General features: G+C 37.2%; 5 protein-coding genes across 9 annotated transcripts; all 5 read left to right on the top strand.

Annotated features, from left to right (window-relative positions):
- Window positions 1-6,044: 6,044 nt before the first annotated feature.
- Window positions 6,045-8,538, top strand: LOC141697809 (transcription termination factor MTERF6, chloroplastic/mitochondrial-like). The gene is given in 3 exon segments (XM_074502354.1): window positions 6,045-6,191; window positions 7,329-7,669; window positions 7,671-8,538. Coding segments are annotated over 3 exon segments (1,143 nt in total). The 5' UTR covers window positions 6,045-6,061; the 3' UTR covers window positions 8,343-8,538.
- Window positions 8,539-8,879: 341 nt separating this feature from the next.
- LOC141696159 (uncharacterized) lies at window positions 8,880-12,893 on the top strand. Its single transcript, XM_074500341.1, has 6 exons — window positions 8,880-8,888; window positions 9,908-10,254; window positions 10,296-10,936; window positions 11,214-11,504; window positions 11,657-12,666; window positions 12,753-12,893. The coding sequence occupies exons 1-6, from the start codon at window positions 8,880-8,882 to the stop codon at window positions 12,891-12,893; spliced, it is 2,439 nt and encodes an 812-aa protein (XP_074356442.1).
- Window positions 11,099-18,447, top strand: LOC141698647 (uncharacterized). 5 transcript variants are annotated; one of them, XM_074503421.1, is made up of 7 exons: window positions 11,099-12,666; window positions 12,753-13,228; window positions 13,831-14,618; window positions 14,728-15,186; window positions 15,320-16,413; window positions 16,682-16,836; window positions 16,915-18,447. In XM_074503421.1, exons 3-5 carry the CDS (start codon window positions 13,992-13,994, stop codon window positions 16,172-16,174), a joined length of 1,941 nt encoding a protein of 646 aa, XP_074359522.1. In that variant the 5' UTR covers window positions 11,099-12,666; window positions 12,753-13,228; window positions 13,831-13,991; the 3' UTR covers window positions 16,175-16,413; window positions 16,682-16,836; window positions 16,915-18,447. The 5 variants fall into 5 exon arrangements, with proteins under 5 accessions (XP_074359522.1, XP_074359520.1, XP_074359519.1 ...); XM_074503419.1 differs by having other exon boundaries at window positions 16,678-16,836; XM_074503418.1 differs by lacking the exon at window positions 16,682-16,836 and having other exon boundaries at window positions 16,897-18,447.
- A 1,679-nt stretch (window positions 18,448-20,126) lies between these two features.
- LOC141696158 (uncharacterized) lies at window positions 20,127-20,765 on the top strand. Its single transcript, XM_074500340.1, has 2 exons — window positions 20,127-20,244; window positions 20,371-20,765. Exons 1-2 carry the CDS (start codon window positions 20,127-20,129, stop codon window positions 20,763-20,765), a joined length of 513 nt encoding a protein of 170 aa, XP_074356441.1.
- Window positions 20,766-22,843: 2,078 nt separating this feature from the next.
- Window positions 22,844-24,008, top strand: LOC141696157 (uncharacterized). Its single transcript, XM_074500338.1, has 2 exons — window positions 22,844-22,979; window positions 23,701-24,008. Exons 1-2 carry the CDS (start codon window positions 22,844-22,846, stop codon window positions 24,006-24,008), a joined length of 444 nt encoding a protein of 147 aa, XP_074356439.1.
- Window positions 24,009-25,289: the final 1,281 nt, after the last annotated feature.

Here is a 25,289-nt window from a genome sequence, read left to right as displayed (position 1 = left end):
AGAACTCTTCCATTATCAAATTCTTGAACTCAGTACCATTGTCACTCCTTATTATCTTCACAGAATCTTTAACCAATTTATCCAGTTGTTTGACATGATCAATCAAGATAGACGCAGTTTCACTTTTTGTGTGCAAGAAATACACCCATATGTATCTGGTGAACTCATCTACTATGATCAAGGCATATTTCTTCTTTGCAATGGACATGACATTCACTTGACCAAATAGATCAACATGTAGTAGGTGATAAGGCTCAAGAATTGATGATTCAGTCTTACTCTTGAATGAGGATCTTCTTTATTTGGCCTTCTGACAAGAATCACAAAGGCCATCAGGAGCAAATACTGACTTTGGCAGTCCTCTCACTAGATCTTTCTTGACCAACTCATTTATATTGTTGAAATTTAAATGAGAGAGTTTCTTATGCCAATTCCAGCTTTCTTCAATTGATGCTCTACTCATCAGACATATAGCAGAACCATCGGTACTTGTTGAAAGCTTAGCTTCATAAATGTTACCACGCCTGTATCATTTCAGAACAACTTTGCCTGTAGATTTCCTCACAACTTCACAGTGTTCTTTAAAGAAATCAACATGATAACTTCTGTCACAGATTTGACTTATGCTCAGCAGATTGTGTTTAAGTCTTGAGACCAGAGCTACTTCTTTAATGATGACATTTCCAATATTGATATTGCCATATCCCAATGTTTTTCCAATGTTGTCATCTCCATAAGAAACACTTGGGCCAGCTTTCTCCACAAAGTCTGATAGCAGGGCTTTATTTCCAGTCATATGTCCTGAACATCCACTGTCCAGAACTAGGATGTTTTTCCTATTGCCCTGCAATCACAAAGACCACTAATGATTAGTTTTAAGGACCCAGACTTGCTTGGATCCTTTGGCCTTATCAAGTTTATTAACATTTGCAGCGGATTTAGCATTAGAGTTTATGTTAACATTTTTCTTATCAGAATTTATACTATCAGACTTTGAATCAAAATTTACACTAGGAGGAACAATGTAAACTTTCTTTAAAGAAGGTTTTATTTGATAATAATCATAGTACAAACTATGATATTCCTTACAAGTATAAATGGAATGCCATAAACTACCACAATGAAAACAAGGATTTTGTGGCTTATATCTAACAGACTGACTCTTAACTTCTGACTTTGAAGGTAAGGAGTTTATGTTCTTATTCTTCCTGCAAAAAGAAGCCAGATGGTTAGAACTTCCACAGTTATAACACGTTTTCCTAGGAGCTTTAGGAACAGGTTTATAATCATTGCTTTTATTCACACCTTCCTTTCCATTCCTATTTTTCCTAGGTGATTTTAAATTGTTTGCGTTCTTAACATCTTTCAGCTTATGCTTAAGCTGCTTCTTAGTCATTAAGCCTATGTTTACTTCAGCTGTCTTTTCCTGTTTTAGTTTGTCAGAAGTTAATCCCTTTTTAACTTCTGATTTCTCATTATCAGACTTTACAGTTACAAATTTAACGGGTTTTAACTTTGGCTTTTGCTTAGCAACAACAGGCTTAATTTCTACAGTTCCTTTATCATTCTTATCATCTCCATAACCTAAGCCCTCTTTCCAGTTTTCACTACTTAACAAATTCTGAGTTGTTCTGCCAGAGTTAGTCCAAGTCCTGATAACCTCTCTTTCCTTGTCTAACTCAGTTTTTAGAGATTCATTCATTTTTAGTACTTCATCCCTTACATAAAAGGCATCATCTCTATCTTTCTGAGTTTGATGGAACATAACTAACTCTTTTTCTAAGAAATCATTTCTTTTCTTAAAAGCAAGATTTTCAGAAGTCAATCTTTCACATGCTAAGGTTTGATCTCTATAACTAACAAACATGGTTTTAAGATATCTTCTCAACTCATTAATATCATCAGTATGAAAAGCATAAGTAGTCTGAGGTACCTTTGATTCAGCAGCTTCAGAACTGCTTTCAGCACTTGTTTTATCAGCTTTTGCCATCAAAGCATAATTCTCCTCACTTTCAGAGTCTGAGGTGTCTGTCCAGATTTTCTTCTTTGTGACAAGAGCCTTGCCTTTGTCACTCTTCACTTTCTTGCAATCAGGAGATATGTGGCATTTCTCACCACAGTTATAGCATTTGACATTGATATAATCTCCTCTGTCAGACTTTCCTCCTCTGCCCTCAGATCTTCTGAAATTCTTCTTATCAGAACTTGTGACGTTCCTGGAAAACTTCTTTCCCTTCCTGAACTTCCTGTATGCAATCTTTGTGATCCCTTTTACCATAAGAGCACACAGCTTCATCATCTCCTCATCAGCATCAGTCTCAGGCAAGCTTTCAGATTCTGATTCATCATCACTTTCAGAACTTGATGACTCAGTATCAGACTTTATGAAAAGAGCTTTACCCTTGTCTTTCCTTGAGGTAGCTGCCTTGGGGGATTCTTCTTTAGCCTTAAGAGCAACTGTCCTTGACTTTCCTCCTTTCCTCTTGCTTCTTTGTTCCATCTCAAGTTCATGAGTCTTGAGCATTCCATAAATTTCATCAAGAGTTGTTTCATCAATATTGTAGTTGTCTCTTATTGTTGTTGCCTTCAAATCCCAGCATTCAGGAAGTGCTAACAGGAATTTAAGGTTTGAATCTTCAAGATCATACTCCTTATTAACCAGTGACAAATCATTCAAGAGTTTGACAAATCTATCATATAAATCAGTCAATGACTCATTAGCCTTTGAGTCAAAGTGTTCATACTCTTGAGTGAGTATTGTCTTCCTGTTCTTCTTAATTGTATCAGTTCCCTGACACCTTGTTTCCAGAGCATCCCATATCTCCTTTGCAGTCTTGCAGTTAATTACCCTGTTTGACATTACATTATCAATGACACTATGCAGTAAGTGTCGTACCTTAGCATCCTTAGCAATTGATGCGGTATCTTCAACAGTGTAATCACTCTTCTCCTTTGGTACAGTCTTTGCTGCTTCACCTGCAACTGCAACAACGAGCTTGGTTGGTTTGTGAGGTCCTTCCTTGATTCTATCAAGATATTCTGGATCTGTAGCTTCCAGAAACATGGTTATCCTCACCTTCCATATGGCATATTCAGATGGTCTCAGTATGGGAACTCTGATGGTCTCATACCGACTTTGAATTTGTGTCTTTGGAGGTTCTTCAGTTTTGGTGGGCTTAGTTGGAGTTTCTGTGTCAGACATGATTGTGTTTGGATCTTAAACTGTTTGTGTGTTAACAGATAGGCTCTGATACCACTTGTTAGGTCACACACACACTGTAGAGGGGGTGAATACAGTGCAAAGTACAATCAAATCGAACTTTAATAACTCAAGTAACAGAAAGCAAACTTTATTGAAACAATAAACTCTGTTACAGTATGGAATTGTTACCTCTCAGTGATGAACAAATATCACGAGAGCTTCTAGGGTTACAATGAATAATCTTCTCGAATATTTTAACACTTATAGTGTAAACCCTATGTCAGTGTTTATATACTACACAATTACAAGATAATCGCTAATTGATATGGAATATAATTCTGCTTCCTAAAATATATCAATCAGATATCTTTTCTTCCAAGTATTCTATTCTTCATAGAATTCCTTCTTCATGCATATCTCTTCTTATGTTTGTCTCGATCTTCTTTCCTTTAATCAGCTGCTGTCCTTATCTGAACGTCCTTCAGTACTTAAGTTCTGATATCCATCTTCTGATGATTATCTCCTGATAATATAAGTACTGATATCCTTAAGTCCTAAATTTCAGTAAGTACTGATTTATCCTGTTTAAGTAAGATCTGAAAACTAAACATAAATCATATTAACCATGACATTATCAAATATATCTAACAGGATCCGAATGGATTCATACACATCAACAGTTTCCAATGTCGGTGCTTGGAGGCGAAGATCAAGCCTTTGGGATTATAAGGCATGGACGACCCTGTCGGCAAGCCCGTTGAAGATGAGCCCCTTGTCGTCTCCTCTGGTCTTGACGAAGACCTCTCAGACTAGCTTCTTTGTTCTTATTCTTGTTTTTGAACTTGTATAAACTTGATGCCTTTGGGCCTAAATTCTTATGCCTGCAGGCTTACATTTCAGTTGCCTTCGGGCTTATTTTATTATGTTTTGTTCACCAAGCATTTCTAGTTTATGTTTTATTTACTTCGTCGGCCCTACTCTGGGCCTTAGTAAATTTTTGGAAAAGTTTCATATCTTCGGCTCCAATTGGGGCCTTAGTAAATTTTTTGAAAAATTTACTTATTCGAACTCAATTTACCAAACCTTGTAAAACTTTACAGAACCTTATAGAACAACTCCAGTTCTTTCGTTATCCGTTGCGAAGCTTCTGGCAGGAGACACATAGTTCTCAGTGTGTGTACAGTAGAATCTCGATTAATAAATATCATAGATTCCTCGTTAAATGAAGAATTACATCGAATAATAAATAATCTGGATAAATGAACACCGCTGACATCAATCAGTTTCGCAAACTCTACTATAAGTAACAGATGTAATCAGAGGTAATGTATGTACTAGTGCATTTTGGGATGAACTATTTCACTTATTCGGAACAAAATTGTTTAAAATCACTTCTTATAATCCATGTGCTAATGAGAAAAATGCAGGAATTGATAGGCTTCCAGTGTGTTTGTTTGTTTATGGAATAAATTTATTATTGATAAATAATAACGAAGTTCTCCAAATACCTGGGCTTATTGTGGTAGTCAGTGTTGATTATATTTCACTTCACTTGACTATATGTAGCTTGCGAGCGAAAATTCCACGCTAAAAATATTTGGTATTGCAGCTAGCAGAACCCTCTTTAGAATCTATGTCGAGTGAGGTAAGCAAAGAAGATCTGCCAGTGCTGGTACGAGAAGGTCGTCATCGACAGGTGGTGGAGGATCAGACGCTAGACCCTGCAACCAGTGTTATTAAAATCGCTAATCGAGTCTAATCCGTTGAGGTACCGATTAGCGATTAATCGATAAATCGGGGATTAATCGGAACGATTAATCGGAACAATAATCGGACACATTTTTTAGTATTATTTAAATATTTATTAAAATAATACATTTTCAATACACATGTCAATTACCCTGCATAATCTTTGGGTTGAGCTTGCATGAATATTAGATTTGGCCCATAATCTTGCAACTGAACGGCCCATTACACTAGACAATACATTAGTATTCCAGTTATAAGATTAGGTATAGATTTTTACATCCCGCCTCTAAAGTCTAAACTAGTAACTCATCTAATCGCCTTCTTCTCATCTTCTTCTTCTATCACCTTCTTTCATTACATGTAAACCAAATCTTATATAAACCCAAAAACTTTACAACATTATTCAACCAAACCATCATAATCCACTACTATGTTCATACACCCATTTCATTACATTGAATCGGAGACTACAAATATGAACATATATGCACACATATACATATATTGAGTGTTTAATTTGTCTTGAATGATTAAGAAGCTGTGACGATTTGATTAGATTCGACCCAACTTTTATTATCTTGCTCGACTTTGGTCCGATTTTGACTGGATTGAACCGATTTTCTCGGAAAAAACGTTTTTCCGGCTGATTTGACTGAAATAAATCGTTGGCCTGCCGATTGACGATTAATCGGCCGATTAATCGTCAAAATCGGCGATTTTTACAACCATGCCTGCAACAAAGACATGACGTCCCACATTTCCTGTTTTGTGAAGCCCCTAAGGTCCTTTACCCCTTCTTCAAGAACATCATCAGTTCCTTCTAGCAGATCTTCTCGTAATTAGGGAGGTATACATGTATTTGTAAGTATTGAATCCTTAACTTACGTTTTTACATATTTACCCTTCTAAAATTAACGTCCGTCTATATCAGTTAATAGAATGCTATCGGGCGTTAAAAAAAAATTATTCAGCCACTCCCGTGATAATTTCTATACTTAAACTATTTTCCTACTAAACAATACCGTGCAATTAAGTCTCTAATAATAATGGGCCTCTGACATTATCTTTCTAAAATTAGAAAATTAATAATTTTCAAATAAATATTGGGATATGATAAATGGAAAGTATATAGACAAGGAGGATAAGGCTAGAACTTGTATACATAATCACCGCCATGTATCCCTAAATTCATTACTAGCTCTGTATCACACTCTGCTAAACCCTAATTTCATCCAATCAGGTACTTTCTCTGTTTACCCATTTCATCTCCTTAACACACACACACACACATTTGTATATATTTCACTCTCCTGTTATTCTGAATTGAAGATCATTTTATACTATAATTTGTGTTATTACTTGTTTTATTTGTGTATTTAGTGATTTTTTGTTAATGTAATTAGTCATTTTTTGTAGGTTTGTAGACTACTTTAGACGTTTGCAGTAGAACCTTTTATAAAAAAAGGATCAGATAAATGAACAATTGTTTTCGCGTGTTTTCACACTAGTTCTCCGTGAGTGCAAAACGATATTATAAGTTATAACACACGGATTGCATTCTAGAGCAAAGACCTCTGTATAAAAAAACTAGAGATAAGGATTGATTGGTAATATATGAATGACAAAGTTTTAAAACAATTATAGCCCGTCGCTACATTGTTCTAAGGTGACAACAATTTAGAACATGTGTAGAACAATTGTTTTTGGAAAGTGCAGACGTATTCCTGTGCTAGAACTTGTTCTCCATTGTATGTATATGTATATGTATATGTGTGTGTATATTGTTGTTCAGGAAGCAGCATTTGTACTACATTTAAAGTGAGTATTAAAGGTCAATGGTTTTTCTTATGTTATTTTCGATATGGATTTCAGTTGCGTTCCTTATAGCAGCATTTTTCTGTGGGGATCATGGATTTAAACTACTCTTTAAGTTCACCTGTACCCATGGAATTCTAGAATCCAAAAAAATCCTACATAGTTAAAATTTAACACCCCTCCAATTTCCAAGCTGTTTATTATGTTTACTCGGTGATTTTCTTGTTCATATGTAAAGTTTATGCCAGAACAAGTACTGTGCATTCAATTTTTATTTAGTTACTAGTTGCAACTCTCTCATTTTACCTATTTTGACAGACTGATGAATTACTTGTGTTGGTTTTTAATCCAAGTCACTGGATGAAAATATATAAATTTGCTTAAGCTTGTACAATTTTTGTAAACATAAGCTTAGATCAGAAAATTATACATAATGTTGGCGGTTACTAATAAAACCTGGTAGATTGTTGTCTCTTTATGTACGCACGCGTGTCTGTTAGTGGGTCATTGCAGTCTATGATCGTCATTCCCACATAATAAATTTATGGCCAATTATTTTTAGATAACATGCAAGTTGTGAGTGCTCAGCCGACTGGTAACAATAGCAGCATCAGGTGGTTTTTCAAAGATAAAGGTTTTGATGACAAAAGTATTGATGTCTTGCTCAAAAAGTGCAAGCGCCTTGAAGATGTACAGAGGGAAAAGGCTGATGAAAACTGGGGTTATTTGACAAGCATCGGAATCCAGGAACGGAAACTGCCTAATGTTATTTCCAGGTGCCCTAAGATTCTTTCCCTCGGTCTAAATGAGAAACTTATTCCTATGGTTCAGTTCCTCGGTACATTATTGGGAACTAAACCTAATGACATTGCTTCTGCAATTACAAAGTTTCCCCAAATACTTCGCCCACAGCGTGGAAGAAAAGCTTTGTCCACTTCTTGCATTCTTCGAATCTCTTGGGATCCATGAAAACCAACTTGGTAAAATGCTAATGTTCAATCCAAGAATCATTAGCTATAGCATAGAATCCAAGCTTGCGCAAATTGTCGAATTTCTTTCAAGTCTTGGTCTAAATAATGAAGTAATTGGTAAAGTTTTGGTGAAGAATCCATCTATTATGGGTTATGGAGTTGATAAAAGGTTGCGCCCGACTTCTGAGTTTCTCCTATCATTGGGCCTGGCAGAAAAAGAGCTCCAGACACTAGCAATTAACTACCCTGAGGTTTTGTGTAGAGATGCAAAGAAGGTGTTGAACTCGCATGTCACATACTTAAAGAAGTGTGGGTTTCAAGACCAACATATAGCAGCTCTGGTGACTGGTTATCCCCCAATCCTGATTAAGAGCATTAAAAATTCCTTAAAACCCAGAATCAAGTTTTTGGTAGATGTGATGGGTAGACAAATTGAAGAAGCTGCTAATTATCCGGAGTTCTTCCGCTATGGTATGAAGAAGAGACTGGAATCGAGGCAAAAGCTTTTGGCCCAGAGGAGTATACACTGTAGCTTGAGTGAAATGCTGGATTGTAATGAAAAAAAGTTTCTCTTGAGGTTTGGATTAGCTGACCAATTGGCCTGAGCTACAAGTAGCATGATACCATTCCTTTTGACCAAATTTAGTAGTATTAGAATCATGGCTAGTCACAGGCTCTATCTCTTAGATGTTTTCTCCAGTTTATTCAGTTGATAGATATTATCATTATTTTTATCTTTTCTGAAGCTCAAAACCATTCCGAGGTTTATTTAATATTTTGTCAATAAGTTAAGCCCTTGAACTAGAATGTTGTTAGTCAGTATCGTTCCTTTTATTCTCAAGGAGACAAATGACTTGCTATTTGTAATTCTGTATAGATATTATATCGTACGCAGACAGCCAACATTCACATTATACAGAAATTGGTGTTTTGCTCCTAGATAATTCAGAACAGGCATTCTCCATTTATGTAACTGATGATTAGTAAAGTTATCTAACTCAATAAACTAAAATCGCCACTCTCCAAAAACAAAACAGAAGTAAAAGATAGAAATAGGGGAAGAAAGATTTGGCGGGAGGGGAGATGGAAAAAAGAGGGAGATGACATGGAAGGTCTTACAGATCTGCAGGGGTTTGACAAATATGGAGGAGGTGAGTTTATGTTTAATTTTTGTTAGCTATAGATGTTTGGAATGCATCTTTTCTATCTCAACAGCGAAAAACTTTTGCCACTTGAACTATAGTTAACATGAGTTGTTGGACATGCTCTCTTATAACCCATGCGTCTTTTAATATATTATATAATTGCGTTCTAGTATAAAATATAACATGAAAATTTTAAGTTTCTAAGTTTTTATTAAATTTAATTTTAGCTTAAGATATAAACATATAACATGAACATTTCTAAACCTTTGCTGCTAGGGATGATATGCAACTAATAATAGTTCCTCTTCTCTTTAACTTAGTTGCCTCTTCAGCTTCAACTGGGCACATCATTATTTCAAGTTTGGTCCTTGTCAAGTTAATGAGACTACAGCTAACATTCAATCAAGTTATCATAATTCACTCAATAATTCACACCGAAGAAATCAATATCATATCATAATAATGTCGAAAGCATGCGGGTTATTAGGCAAAAGGTGAAACAGTAAAATGGACGGACCCTATGTACCAGCATCAATTATTATTGGCAGTGTGTGGAGCTCAAATGAGGGATCATCGCTTGTTGATGTATAACCCTAACTTAAAAATCTAAGTAAAAGGAAGTTTGCTATTCTGCGTAAAATGACTATAACATCTATTTAGGTGTTGTTAAAATAGGATGTGCATAATCTTTTAATGTTTCCTCTAGTATAACATAGTATACATAGATTGGTCATATCACACTTGTTTACTGATGCGACAAGAATAATTATAGTCATGATTTTAGATAGTAAAATTATTGTATTTTTAAAATTCAATATAGGTAATATTAACAGTGCATTGTTTTTTACTAGTCTACTAGTTTCAACTTTCAACTGCTTACATTGTTCTTGAGTCTCAATATTATTATTCTACAAGATCACTCATCGTACTTTAATCAAATCACTCTACCTGCTTTCTTTTTTCCTTCATTATATTGGTGCAGTTTTAGCAATTAGATCTTCTGCCTCTTTGTTTTCCTTTTGAAGTTGATAAAAAAAGAGCAAGAGCAAGGGCTTATCATGGTTAGTCTATCAGACATTCCATGCGTGGGGAAAGTTGTTGACAGAATATCTGATGCTACAGTTGATGCATTTTTCCGTGGATTACGCTATTTGTTCTGCTACAAGGAACTTATTGACGTTCTCAATTCGGAAATTGAGAATGTTAACATTCAGGAGTACAGGGTGAGCCAAAAATGTGCTGAAGAAAGAGCTAATGGTAAAATAATTGAAGATCATGTATTCAAGTGGCAGACGGAGGTGAAAGAAATGCAGGAGAGTGCTAAAGACTTCACAGAGAAATGCAGAAATAGAGCTTCATGGATGTGCCTCAAGTGTCTGCATATTCCTAAACCTGTCTTCTGTTTTCGACTAGGCAGGGAGGCTATGCTCAAGGTTATGAAATCATCAAATTCGGAAAGGATCTCCTGGCTAATGAAATTGCACATCTCCCGGTGATTGAAAATTTACCAACAACTGATGCTGCATTCCAGGATTTTTCATCCAGAAAGAATGCCTATGGCAAGCTGTGGAATGCGCTAACAACTGAAGGTAGTCCTCTCATTCTTGGCATATATAGAATGCCAGGAGTTGGAAAAACTCGAATGACGGAACAAATTTGGAAAGAAGCAATGGAGAAGAAGATCTTTAACAAGGTCATGAGGGCAAATGTTGGCAGCGAAAAGTTGGACGTGTTTAAGTTACAAAACCAGATTGCGGGTTATCTAAATTGCCATTTTGAATCTCAAGATAATGTGGAAAGCAGAGCGTCTCAGCTAAAAAATAGTTTAATTTATGGGGGGAAGATCCTCATCATATTGGACGATGTATGGAGTGAGATTCCCCTGGACGATGTTATTGGAGCTTCATTTGGTGAAGGCAGTAGTTCTAAGGGTAGTAAGATCCTCTTGACATCAAGAAGGGAAGATATATGCTTGCGTAACAACTGCAAGAGCCCTGTCCAGATTACAGCCCTGACTGTTAAGGAAGCATGGGATCTGTTCCAGAACTCCGTTGGTACTTGTCATATTAATTCTCTGCAGGATGAAACCCTAGCAAAAGAAGTGTGTACTAAATGTGCGGGCTTACCACTCCTCATTTGTGCGGTTGGTAGAGCACTGCAATTTATGTCTCACTATGTATGGAGGGATGTCCTTCAAAAACTTCAGGAAGGGAAATTTTAAAAATATTGCTGGTATAGATCCTCAAATTTATGCCTGTGTTAGATTGAGTATTGATACACTGCACGACGATGCAAAGTTATGTCTTTTTTTTTGTTCCTTGTTTCCTGAAGATGCTCACATCGATATCAGGAAGCTGATCCAGGTATCAATAGGCTCGCAACTTGTACCTGATGGAGAATCTACAATACCTGCTATGGTTGATATTCTCACGAAGTCTTCTTTGTTGCTCAACTGTAGAGAAAATCATATAACAAAATTGCATGACATCATTAGAGACGTCTCAAGATCCATAGCTTTCGCAGATCCAAAATATGCATTTTTACACGTAAGGTGTAGCTCACGGTTACCTGATAATTTTGGTAACGGAACTAATAAATTATTACGTTTGGACGTGGAGGATGGTGAAGTTTACTTCCCGGAGGATCTGATTTGTACAGACCTACATACATTGTGGTTACACTGCAACAATCATTTACAACAATTCTCAGGTGGCTTCTTTGGCATGTTTGCTAATCTTGGATTTCTAATGCTCCAAAGTGTGCATTTTTTTCAGAGCATTTCTCTCTTCAACCCTTAAGTAAACTCAAGATGCTTATCTTCGATAACTGTGACATAAGAGAGACAGATGTTAGTCTTTTCCCCAAAAATCTAAACACTCTCTGCATTTGGGGTTGTAATCTTCGAAGTCCACTGGATTTGCCAAACCTGGAATACCTTCGAAAGCTAGATATCCAACAGGAATTACCTGAAGTGAAAATGGTGCCAAGTGCCATCTCTAGTCTATCCAGTCTGGAGGAGTTGCATATACGAAATGGATTCAGATTTTCCGATGATGCAAAAGACATAACACCAATAATGGACGAGATCAGTAGATTAACTCGTCTGACAAGTTTAAAGATTTTTCTCAGTGATTTTGAGGCTTGTCAAGGTACATCTATATTTTTTAAATTAAAAAAATATGATATATCTGTTGGACAGCGATTAAATACTCAGGCTTTACCTGTTTCAACGAGAATGATTGAGTTGATCGATGTTGAAGTGAAGAGAGATAAAGGCTTCCAAAGTCTGTTGAGGAGGGCTGAGAAAATGACCCTGAAGTCTACGGATGTTGATGTAAGTATCATCTGCAATAGCAACAGAGAAGCCTTCGCAGATTTAAGAGAACTCGAAATTGAATCATGTGATGCCATGGAGTATATAGCAAGGTTATTTCAAGATGAGATTCTGCATAGTTGGCAACCGCTAACATCTTTCTCTAAACTAACCATTTTACGTGTTGGAAGATGCTCTGCAATGAAATACCTCTTCTGCAAGTCTGTTGCAAAATATCTGATGCAATTGCAAACGCTCTACATACATGAATGTCCTGCAATGGAAGTAATTGTAACGAATGAAGGCACAGGTGATGGAGAAATCATAGAATTCTCCAAACTAAAAAAATTGGAGCTGGGTAATCTGGGGAGTCTCAGAAGCTTCTACAGGGAAAAGAAAGAAAAGAATTGGGGTTCAACGGACAAATCAGTCATCTCTTATGTTCAATTTCAACCATTATTTGATGAAATGGTATGCTTTACTACTTATTCAGCACATATAAAATGTATTAGTCATCATCTACTTGTTTGTAATTCATTCGGTATATGCTACTACAGGTTGCATTCCCTTCCTTAGAAGTTTTGTGTATCTATGATTTGGAACATACAGTCACTGATATCTGGGGAAAGCATTACTACGATGACAATAATATATCGCATCCTCCTCCTCCTTTTGCAAACTCAAGAGGCTCGAAGTGAGTGGCTGTAGCAAACTGGAAAGCGTCATCCCACATGCCATGTTGCATAGGCTACGGAATCTGGAAAGACTAGACATAAGCTTTTGCAGTAGCTTGAGAAACGTGTTCCCCCCTTGTATTGCTAGAGATCTTATCCACCTTCAACATATGGAAATCAGAAAGTGCGATATGATGAGAGAGCTAATCAGGGAAGGTGAACAAAAACAAAAAGAGATCACTCATGATGATGATGGCACCATCATCGTTTTCCCCAAGATGACGAAGTTAAAGCTAGTTGATTTGGAGAATTTGACCAGCTTTTGGTGTTACCAGGGTGGGGAATCCGATACCTACAAGGTACATTCATATTCTTTGTATATGAATCTTCCAATACCTTTTATAGTCGAGCAATTTGTCTACAAGGTACATTCATATTCTTTGTATATGAATCTTCCAATAACTTTTCTAGTCAAACAATACAAAAGTTGAATACTTGGTGAGTCGACCGATTTTTAGAACACTGCTGGGCTATTTGACGAACAAACTCTATATAGGAAAGCTTATACAGCCTTCATAAAACAACTAAGAACCTTAGACAGAAGCTAATCTATGTCATCCAAAGGAGCATCACCAGCAAAGATGGAGCCGTCATTGAAGACGCACTCTATTGGAAGAAGTCTTCCTGAATTACTTCATCCACTTGCAAACCTCGTCCATGTTCTCAACTGCTTTACCAAACTGAAATGCATTCAGTTGAACCATGCTTAGTGTAGAGACCACACTTCTTGTTTCAGACCACTACTGTGAAAAAACTTTAGATTTCTTGTTAAATTGTACAATATATTATGATAAAATTACCTTTTATCTCGATAGTAATTTTTCGACATGACTTGCTGTTTTTATCTATAAATTTGTGTTAAGTAAACTTTTATGAATTGGTAATAACATTTTCTTTGTAGGTTAAATTTCCAACCTTGGAAGATTTCTATCTGCGTAGTTGTGGGGAGATTAAGTTGGAAGCGATAGAGTTGTGGGGAGATGATTCTACTAGCCCACTGAAGATTTTAAATATGCACAGTGTTAACCAGCTGCAACTTCCATGTAAATTGATAATCTGTTTATGTATCTGGAATCATTGTCATTGGATAACTGTTGGTGGGATGAGATGAAATCTCTATGTTTCCCACAACTAAAGGCGCTGAGTATTTCTAATTTTGGAGGCTCTGTTCTTATTACAATCTCAGGCTTTCGAAGTCTACAACAACTCCAAAGACTAGTAATAATAAATTGTGCTTTGTTGGAAGAAATTGTTGAAGACGTAAAAGGTGACGAACATGCTGAAATGGATACGCAGACTATTTTTGGACTAGAACAGCTGAAATCAGTTTTCTTTAGTTGTTTGCCAAACCTCAAAAGTTTTATCCACGGTTCAAACTATGAGTGTTATATGCCGTCTTTAAAAGAGGTGGAAGTTAGAAACTGTGGACTGTTATCTCTTTTCAGGGGTTCTATCTCTAGAAATCTCCAACAGCTCGAAACTTTAGTAGTATTCAACTGCAGACTTTTGGAAGGCATTGTTGAGGATGGAAGGGGAGAAGCCATAAACTTCTGTAAACTAAAAATTTTGTGGCTAATGCATCTGAGTAGTCTTAAAAGCTTTTACAGGGAAAAGAAAGAAATGCATTTGGGCTCGTTGAACAACTCTGGCATCTCCTGCGTTCAATTTCAACCGCTATTTGATGGAATGGTATGCTTTACTTTAATTATCTTTTTTGTGCCTATCTGTCTTCTATGTTCTGTAGTAATTATCTTTATTTATCTGAATTTTTAATCCATGGGGTATGTATATGCTGTAGGTTGCATTCCCTTCCTTGAAATATTTGGAAATCAAAGATTTGGAAATCACTGATATTTGGGGAAATCATAATTATGATGACTATAAAAATAATTTTGTAGCTTCCTCCTTTTGCAAACTATATATGCTCGAGGTAAACCACTGTAGGAAACTTGAAAGTGTGATCCCACATGCCATGTTGCATAGGCTACGGAATTTGGAAAGACTGGACGTAAGCTATTGCCGTGGCTTAAGAAACGCGTTCCCCAGTTGTATAGCCAGAGATCTTACCCACCTTAGACAGTTGAGGTTCATAAGGTGCACGATGATGAGAGAGATAATTAGGGGAAGTGAACGAGAAGAAGAAGAAGAAGAAATCATCGTGTTCCCTGAGTTGAAGGAGCTGGAGCTTGTTGATTTGAAGATTTTGACCTGTTTTTGGTGTTGCCTGAGTGGGAAATCAAGTACCTTCACCTACAAGGTACATATGCAAAAAAATATAACAAGAACACTCGAGACTGGAATTTTTTTTTTCTAATGGACACTGAAAAAATAAATAGGCACTTTCTTTTATGCTTGTTCAATTTAATAACAATTGGGCATTCTTTTTGTAGGTTCAATTCCCAAGCTTGGTAAATTTTAAGCTAAATAGTTGTGGGAAGATTAACATAGAAGCAATAGAGTTGGGCAGTGATGATTCTAACTGCACGCTAAGGAGTTTATATATTGAAAGTGATAACCAGATGCAACTACCATGTAAATGGCAAGTTCATTTATATAATCTGAAAACAATATCATTGTCTGGCTGTTGGTGGCATGATGTAGAATCTCTATATTTCCCAAAATTACAGGAACTGGAAGTTAAAAGTTCTGGACGCTCTGCTCTTTTCACAGTCTCAGGCTTTAGAAGTCTACTACAACTCCAAACACTAAAAATATCAGAATGTGCTTTGTTGGAAGAAATTGTAGAGGATGTAAGAGGTGATGAACATGCTGGAATGGATACCAAGACTATTGAACTCTTTCAGCTGGATTCAGTTATTTTTAAAGATTTGCCAAACCTCAGAATTTTTGCCCATGGTGCAAATTATCAGTACTATATGCCTGCTTTAAAGAAGGTGGAAGTTGATAACTGTGGACTCCCTTCTCTTTTCACGAGCCCTGTCTTCAGAAATCTCCATCTCGAAACATTAGTGATATCAAATTGCAGGTTGTTGGAAGGCATTATTAATGATGGAAGGGGAGATGAAACTTCTGACACAGATGACAAGATTTTCATACTCTGTCAACTCTCATCAGTTACTCTTAATGATTTGCCAAACCTCAGAAGTTTCAGTTGCAGTGTAAGCTACGCTTTCAATATGCCCAAGTTAGAAAAAATTCATGTGCTTGGGTGTCCCCAGCTAGAGAATTTCACTTGCTTAAAAACATGCACAGAATTAGTATCTGTTTGTGCAGAGAGGCTTTAAGGGGAAGAAGTTACGGACCTAAACGACTTCATAATACAAAATCACAGAAGAGGAAGTAATTTAGTGACAGTGCAATTGAATCAAGTTAGCAATCGAGAACTGGAACCAGAATCAGGGATTTAGAAAGAAAAGCAGCCACAGGGAGGATGATGATCGACTCCACTTGTACATTTTTCTTAATTACTAAGAACAAGCTGATGACATCGACTTGTACATTTTTCAAAATGTGGACGGAAGAGGTATATGATTACTTTTACTTAAGTTGGTGAATATTATTTCCTTCACAAATTTTTCTATAGTAATTAATCTATGTTATATGTGGTACATAGATTCTTTTTTCTGGTAAATTAAATGGGATAATAGATTGGTTGTTAAACTAAATATAACATTTGACTAATTAATATAACTAATTAAATTATTATTATAGAAAATTATAATTAGCATGTTCTTTTAAATTCTTTTGGCTAATGTGATGTTTGTATTGCTTTGAATGTTGATGGCAGCCAGTCACCATTCAACTGATGGAAATGACGATCATTCGACTGATCTTTTCATTTTAAGATCATGCAATCTCTTAACATAACAAAAATATTCTAAATTTAGGTTTTTTCCTTCCTAGACACTTAGCTTCTATCAACATGCTTCACTGCACTACATGTGATGTAAGTACATATTGACCCTTTTTTCTTCTATAATTTTGATTTAATTTTTTCCATACTCAGATCGAGTATTTTGTGAAGGCAACTGATGTGATCTTGTCTTCTTCCAAGAATTGCATGGTCATTCGACTCAGTAGAGAAAAAGATCTCTTAGTTGCTGGCTTGATTTCAAGTCATGGTGTCACTTTTCAGGCTTGGGAGAACTGTATTTGTCTTTATGCTTACAGAGTTACAGTTATGAACTCCTAGTGTTGACTGATTTCATCTGAACTGTGATATTATTTTCATCACAAACAATTCACGCTCCAAAATTTTCAGTATGGCGAAGAAACTGAATGTACAAAATTTGCACATATTGTGTTTTACTCTATCCTTAAGGGCTTGTATATCACTGATCCTACCAAGACCTGCCTGATCTGTGTTTATTTACTGAACCCTATCAGAAGTTTAAATGAAAAACTTATATGCTTAACATTTGCTCCTCTAGTTTTTCCTTTTTAACTTTCTAATTGGTCTCTGTAACTTTTATCATAGAAGAATGGCTTCATTTACGTAGGAGCCATTCATCTAAGTAATAAGAAGCCTGTGTTTTATATAGAATTTGTTTAGTAAAGAATATTGTTGCACAAGAACAAGCAAAACTTAGTATTCATTGAAAGTATAATGCTGCTAGAAAGGAATAGACTATTTAGATTTTAGGAGACAGTTCCCAGAATGATAACACACATGATGTTTGTTTACCAACCTTATCCCAAGCTACGTTACTTGGACTCGGTTAGAAGTGTCCGACATGGACACGTGTCAAGATATCAGACTCGGCAATATTTTGAAAAATATACATATTTTTGGCTTAAAATAAATGTCCGAGTCCGAGTGTCAATGTCCAACTGTCGAGTGTCCGACCGGACACTTGGAGAAGAGTTCGATTAACATAGACTCCAAGTCGGTTGCCTGTAAGTTTTGTAAAAGGATGTTAAGTTTTACAAAAAAGGCAATCTGCAAAAGCATCAGACTATATGTTTATAGCTCAAAAGAACAAAAAAAGAAACATTTGCAAAGTGCAACAATTTACATAACTCTTATACATGAAAATTGCAGACATGACGGGAGGAGTTCACGGCAAAAACGAGAAGGAGTGTCAGGACACGAAAATGAGGAGGTGATTACACGACAGCAAATACATGACAACGACGTGAAGAATCACAGACTTTGTCAAGCTGAACTACGATTTTGGAGGAGAATAAGTCAAGTAAATGCAACAAATAAGAACTGCAATAAGAACTGCAATTTGAAGTGGAAGATAAGGGAGGAAAGATAGGAGAAAAATGAGGAACAACCTAAGAGATAAGGAGAAGGTGGAGGCAAACAAAATGAGGGATATAGCAATTTCACTCAGACATCACACCAACCGGAGTTTAGAAAAGGAGAGGGGAGATAATCTATTCTTTCATAGCAATATCAACTCGATCTCCTTGAAGAAGACAACAAACACACATACACTACACCCTAAAATGCCAGCCTACAAACACATGTATAAGTATCATAAACGATGATTGTATTCGATCATGTTCTTTAATTTAAACATATTGTAAACATAATCATTTATCTAGTGGATTACGTTTTAGGTTGGGTACTCAATCCCATCCGCGGATTTTTTCCCGTTCTCGGGTTTTCCGCGTCACCAATTTCTTGTGTTTTATTTACTTTCATTGCATTTATTTAGTCACATTACTAAAGACATATTTTACCCTATCCTTAGCATTTAACCTCACTAAATTTGGTATAAACAATTGGCGCCGTCTGTGGGAAACTTGCTAAGGATTTGATTGACACATTACGATGGCAAATGATGGAGAAAAAATCACAAACCAGGAGGGTGAAGCTGATGACAACAAAGAAATGGTTGCGACATTGAAACGGCTACAAGATGCGTTTTGAGAATGAGACTTTGAAGAAAGAGCTGACTAGGGCCAAATTAAGAACTAAGACTGTGACGAAGAAGACAATCCCAAGCGTGGTCAGACGTTTAGACATGAACATGAGGGACGACGAATGGAACATATGTTATTATTTATATATAAGACATGGAGGATGTGCCGAATAATGATGATGACATGGAAAAGATGAGTGACGAGCAACGATACGATGATCGTGATGATCGCCAAGGAGAAACTGACAGAAGAAGGTCACGATATAGGAGAAATAGATCCCAGAATCAAATCCCAGAATCAAATCGCAGAAGAATTCAAAAGAGAACTACAAGAAGTAAGAGATTTGATTGAAAGGATTCCTGGTGTTCCAAAACCATTAGAGAAAGCGACTCTCACAAGCTACGCTGATTCACCTTTCCATGACAACATTGTTTTGGTAGAAATACCAAAACATTTCATGGTGCCACAGATGAGACCATATGATGGAACAAGTGATCCTTTGGAACACATTGCACAATATAAGCAACGAATGTTCACGGGACCAATCGCGCGTGATTTGAAGGAAGCTTGTATGTGCAAAGGTTTTGGTTCTACATTGTCAGGACCGGCTTTACAATGGTTTTTAAACCTCCCACACGGAAGCATTAAGACGTTTGATGATTTAGTAGACGCCTTCAACATGTAATTTGCTAGCAGCCGGGTGTTCGAAAAAACCACCAGCGATTTATACAAAATTATCCAACGAAATAGGGAACCATTACGTGATTACTTGACGAGATTCAATAGAGAGAAAGTGACCATCACCAACTGGGACGTCCCTACAGCTATTGAAGCCTTCATAAGGGGGTTGGAACGGGAATCTCCGCTTATGAAGAGTTGATAAAATATCCTTGCAGAACGATGTATAACGTGCAAGCCAAAGCTATGGCACAAGTGAGACTGGAAGAAGACAGAATGGAAGAAGACGAGAAGTATTACAAACCATCAAGAAAGATTACAACGCCAAGATCCTAGGATTACAAGCCCTATACACGATCTGTCAGGGATGAAGTCTATGTTAACTCGATGCTAGAATCTAACAAGTGGAAAAGGGAGGAACGTAACGACTGGAGAAAGGACCCTAATATGCCTCCAACTTATGACAACTATGGCTTCACGATAACACCTTCAGCCATGATGAAGAAGTTCACCAAGTTGGGAGGTATAGTCAAGTGGTCAGTAAAGAGCAACAAGCCTAAAGCGAACCCAGATTTCAAACTATGGTGCGACTATCATGGATATTACGGACATAAGGCTTATGACTGCATGGCTTTGCAAAAAGAGCTACAATTTCTCACCAGGAAAGGATAACTCACAGAATTCATGACGTCAAAGAAGACGTCTTATGTCAGGAAGGACATGTCGCCTAGAAAGGATAACATGACACCACTAAGACAACCACCACCTCCACCACATCACAAGGTGATTAACTTCATTTCAGGTGGGTCAGAGATATGTGGATTAACATATTCGCAGGCCAAAAGAGCATCCAGAGAAACAGACATACGAGTCACACAAGTGGGAGTTGACAATGACAGTCTATCGTCTTTAATGTTTGACTAATCAGACAAAAGAAACGTACGTGAACCACAACAGGATGGACTAGTTATCTCACTACCTGTGGGAAATTGCTTAATCAAAAGAATATTGGTGGACAATGGGAGCGCTGCCAACATCATGATGCTTAGCATACTAACACAAATGGGATTGGTGGAAAGTGATATGAGCAAGAAATCAACGACACTAGTGGGATTTAGTGGTGAGACAAAACGCACGTCGGGGGAAATCACATTGCCAACATATGCTCAAGGGGTCAATCTCTTGGAAAAATTCTGTATAATTGATGTGGATTCTAGGTACAATATAATCATGGGAAGGTCTTGGATCCATAACTTGAAGGCAATACCATTCACGTATCACCAAATGTTAAATTCCCAACACCATGGGGAGCCCAAGAAATAATGGGGATCAAAACATGGCTCGGGACTGTTACATGACATGTCTGAAACCGACCGTCCAACATCATGGAAATGAGACGCCTGTAGCTACAATTACAGGACCAGAACGTCTAGCTGAAGTAGACTTGAAGATGGGAGACAAGAAGGTGTTAATAGGAGAAGACCTCTCCCCAATAATTGAAGCTAACTTGGTGAATTTCCTAACTACGAGGTTGGATGCTTATGCATGGGAACACGACGACATAACAGGAATAGATCCAGCTGTCATCACACACAAGCTAAACGTTGATCCCGGCTACACACATGTTCAGTAAAAATGAAGGAAGTTTGCAACAGAATGAAACAAGATAAAAACGACGAAGTGGAAAGGCTCATAAAGGCTGGGATGATTAGAGAAGTTGATTATCCTGAATGATTAATGAATATCGTCATTGTACAGAAAAAGAATGGGAAATGGAGAGTTTGTGTTGATTACACGAACTTAAACAAGGCTTGTCCTAAAGACCACTGTCTACTACCTCACATTGACACCATGGTAGACTCGACGGTTGTTCATGAATTGCTCACGTTCCTGGATGCATCAAGTGTCTTCAATCAAATTCAAATGGAACCATCTAACTGCGAAAAGTCTGCGTTCATAACGGACAGGGGGATATATTGTTACTTAGCCATGTCTTTTGGACTAAGAAATGCTGGGGCTACGTTTCAAAGACTTGTCAACAAAATGTTCAAAGATCAAATAGAGAAGGCGATGGAAGTCTACATTGACGACAGGGTTGTCAAGTCTGTTAACGCGGAATATCATGTTCGCGATCTTCAAGAAGTATTTGATATACTAAGGTCATACAACATAAAGTTGAACCCATCCAAATATAACTTTGTTGTGTCGTCAGGAAAGTTCCTTAAACACATGGTGACAAGGAGAGGAATTGAAGCAAGTCCAGGACAAATTAAGGTGATTTTTCGAATTGAAAAGTCCATCGAACGTCAAAGACGTACAGAAACTGACAGGACGGTTTGCAGCCTTGAATAGGTTCATTTCACGTTCGTCGGACATATGCAAACTTTTTTATGACGTGTTGAGAAAGAATAAAGGATTTTTGTGGTCGGAAAAATATGAGGCTGCTTTGAATGACTTGAAAAGTTATCTAACTACACCACCACTCCTGTCCAAACCCATTCAAGGAGAGGACCCGTACGTGTATTTGTCTGTAACGGATCACGTAGTGAGTGGCGTCCTTGTAAAAGAAAGTGAAGGTGTACAGTCGCCTGTGTACTACAGTCAGCAAGAGCTTGGTAGATGCGGAAACAAGGTACACGTCTCTTGAAAAATTAGTACTTGCATTAGCTATAACTCCCACTAAGTTGAGACATTATTTTGAGTCACACAAGATACATGTCATGACGAACTTCCCTTTGAGGATCGTCTTGAGTAAACCTCGGGAAGAATGGCAAAATGGGCAATACGACTAAGTACTTACGACATCACGCATGACACAAGGACTGCGATAAAGTCACAAGCTTGGGCTGATTTTGTGGCTGATTTTAGCCCAAGCCAAATGACAGATGCAGAGCAGGAGTTTCAGCAAGTTCTTTCAAGAGTAGACGTGAAGCCTTGGACATTGTATACATATGGGGCATCGAATGTCAATGGAACAGGATTGGGGCTTGTCCTCAAATCGCCACAGGAGGATATGATAGCTTAATCAATATGCTTGTGACTTTAAAATCTCAAACAATGAAGCTGAGTATGAGGCATTGATCATGGGACTCACAAATGCTAAAGACATGAAGATCAAAAACATTGACGTCAACTGTGATTCGCTACTCATTATTGATCACGTCAAAGGGGTCTTATGAAGCCAAGGAACCCAAGAGGGTTGCATACTTGGACATCACCAAAGGGTTACCTAACTATTTTGACAACTTTCGCATATAATAGGTTCCAAGGGAAAATAATGTGCAAGCTGATGCATTAGCCGGATTGGGAGTTGTGTTCAATGGTTTAGATTTAAACAACATCCCAGTAGGTCCACATCATGAAGCCTGCCATGGAAAAGACTAGTTCTTGAATCTGGAGTAATGACCCTTGATCAACGTGATGACAATACTAGTGAAGATGCAGACAGCTGGATGAAGACATACAAGGAATACTTGCAATTTGGAACAATGCCAACCAACAACAACGAAGCAAGGATTCATAGGATGAAGGCATCAAGTTTTACGATCATAGATGGGGAATAATTCAAAAATCTTCCACGGGGCTGCTATAGAGATGTCTGAGAAAGCATGAGGCAGACATGGTACTAAGGGACACACACAAGGAGAATGTGGGAATCACACTAATGGAAGAAATATGTCTTTAAAAATTTACGCTTGGGTTATTATTGGATGACACTAAGACAGGATACCCTATACTACGCAAAAAGATGTGACGCCTACCAACGACATGCACCTATCATACATCAACTGTCTGAGCATCTTAACATGTCCATTCCATCTTGGCCTTTCATGAAGTGGGGAATGGATACCGTGGGAAAAAATTCCACTTGCACCAGGACAGAAGGAGTTCATGTTGGCCATGACTGATTATTTCTCAAAATGGATTGAAGCGGAGGCGTTCAAGCAAGTGACGTTAAAAGGAGGTAATTTCATTCATTAAAAAAATATCCTTTGCAATTTTGGTGTGCCATCCGGGATTGTTTGTGACAATGGATCGCAGTTCATAAGTGATAAAACTGAAATATTTTGCAAGCGTTGAAACATTAGTCTGATTAAGTCAACACCAAGATATCCTCAATCCAATGGACAAGCTGAGTCAATCAACAAAATCATAATCAACAGCTTAAAGAGACGATTGCCATCATGCAAAGGAAATTGGGCTAAAGAACTGCCTTGGGTGTTGTGGTCGGACAAGATAACTCCAAAAACATCTACAGGACAGACGACATACAGTCTAGTCTACGGCACTGAAGCCGTGTTACCAACAGAGGTCATGATACCTACAGCAAGATATGGGCTCTTGACGAGTGACGTGAAAAACATAGAGTTGTCACACGACAAAGACACGGTGGATGAATTGCGAGAGATGACAAAAATTCGGTTAGCTTCTTATCAACAAAGGGTGGCCAATACCTACAACAAACATGTTCATATAAGAAATTTCCGTGTTAGTGACATGGTGCTGAGAAAAACGTTCCAGAACACTATGGACGTGATGACAGGGAAATTTGCTGACACTTGGTAAGGCCCTTACTTCATTGATGTCGTCGTTGGATATGGGGCTTACCGACTGTCCAGTATGGACGGGACACAAATATCAAGAAGCTGGAATGCTTTGCATCTAAAAATTTATCACGTGTAATGTTTTATATCTCATCTTTTCAAATTTCTGTTCTTAGAAGTCGTTGATCAATAAGTCGATTAGGACATAGTTAGTTGTCGGTAGTTGTTTACGTTTAGCATGACATTGTTTACTATTTTTCATTATTTTCCTTTGATGAGTTATCTATGAAAGATCGATTTCGTGTTCAACTTGATGTGAATTACTTTACCATGCGATATGATTATGCATATATTTTCGAGTTGTTAATTCAAGTTGTGAATTGCATTAATCATCACATAGTAGTAGGCTTGTTCACTTAAGTCGATTATGCATTTCTATTCTTTAAGATTCTACAATATTATTGCACATTTTTACATAGTGAAAAACTCACAAAGGGTTGATCACCCTACTACAAATTTGCTACTTCAAAAGTGCTATACACACTTGACGAATGTAGTTGACAGTAATGTACTAGACGACTATTACAAAAACTATGATATTTACACATCTTCATGATGTTTTACAGGTTTACGTATAATTACTTGGTGTGTTTCAAGAGGGAATAAGGTCTTTTAACCACCCTACGAGTGCATGCACCAACGAATGATAACGAAATAAATGAATAGTGACGAAATAACGTGTTTTGACGGTAAGATAAAATAAAGTACATTGACGACTACGACCACGTTTAAAAATTTACTTACTAAAACACATATGACCACGGGAGACAAATCTTACTTTAAGAATGAATCTAACAACTAATTTTTAAGAGTTGTATGGATAACTTCAAAACGATTATTATTTACATGTTTATGAAACATAATCATAACATACGACACCTCACAATGACAAAAAGTACAATTGACTTGACAAAATAAATCGAATGACATATTCGAGGAATTCAAGCCGAAATTTGAAGTGCCGGGAAACTAGAAGTTTGATTCAAGATCAACAAGTTGAATATAGCAACGAACATTCAACAATAAATATCAAAGCCATGGAAGGCAATTAAGTCACAAGATAAGACGATTCCCCGCCTTAACAGCGAAACATGAATCTATAGTAGCAAAACCAGAAATTGAAGAACGGAATGAAAAAGCAAAAATAAGTTCATAATAGGAACATGATATCAAGATTAAACTACTTCTCGTCAGGGATGTTATCCTTGGGAGATTTCATTTCCACATCATCATTAGGGGCGTC

The sequence above is a fragment of the Apium graveolens genome, chromosome 11 (assembly GCF_009905375.1).
Source record: "Apium graveolens cultivar Ventura chromosome 11, ASM990537v1, whole genome shotgun sequence".
NCBI classification, from domain to species: domain Eukaryota; kingdom Viridiplantae; phylum Streptophyta; class Magnoliopsida; order Apiales; family Apiaceae; genus Apium; species Apium graveolens.
This window is presented reverse-complemented; position numbering and strand designations above follow the sequence as displayed.

Bases quoted from the DNA above. Each gene is read 5' to 3' on its own strand.
- LOC141696157 (XM_074500338.1), top strand. From the start codon at position 22,844: ATGACCCTTGATCAACGTGATGACAATACTAGTGAAGATGCAGACAGC. The intron at 22,980-23,700 runs GTTTTACGATCA...AAACATCTACAG, and splicing joins TCATAGGATGAAGGCATCAA to GACAGACGACATACAGTCTA.
- LOC141696159 (XM_074500341.1), top strand. The intron at 10,255-10,295 runs GTGTCTGCATAT...GTTTTCGACTAG, and splicing joins GCTTCATGGATGTGCCTCAA to GCAGGGAGGCTATGCTCAAG. The intron at 12,667-12,752 runs GTATGCTTTACT...ATGCTACTACAG, and splicing joins AACCATTATTTGATGAAATG to GTTGCATTCCCTTCCTTAGA.
- LOC141698647 (XM_074503418.1), top strand. From the start codon at position 13,992: ATGTATCTGGAATCATTGTCATTGGATAACTGTTGGTGGGATGAGATG. The intron at 14,619-14,727 runs GTATGCTTTACT...TATATGCTGTAG, and splicing joins AACCGCTATTTGATGGAATG to GTTGCATTCCCTTCCTTGAA. The intron at 15,187-15,319 runs GTACATATGCAA...TTCTTTTTGTAG, and splicing joins CAAGTACCTTCACCTACAAG to GTTCAATTCCCAAGCTTGGT.
- LOC141696158 (XM_074500340.1), top strand. From the start codon at position 20,127: ATGACGTCAAAGAAGACGTCTTATGTCAGGAAGGACATGTCGCCTAGA. The intron at 20,245-20,370 runs GTGGGTCAGAGA...TTGACTAATCAG, and splicing joins GGTGATTAACTTCATTTCAG to ACAAAAGAAACGTACGTGAA.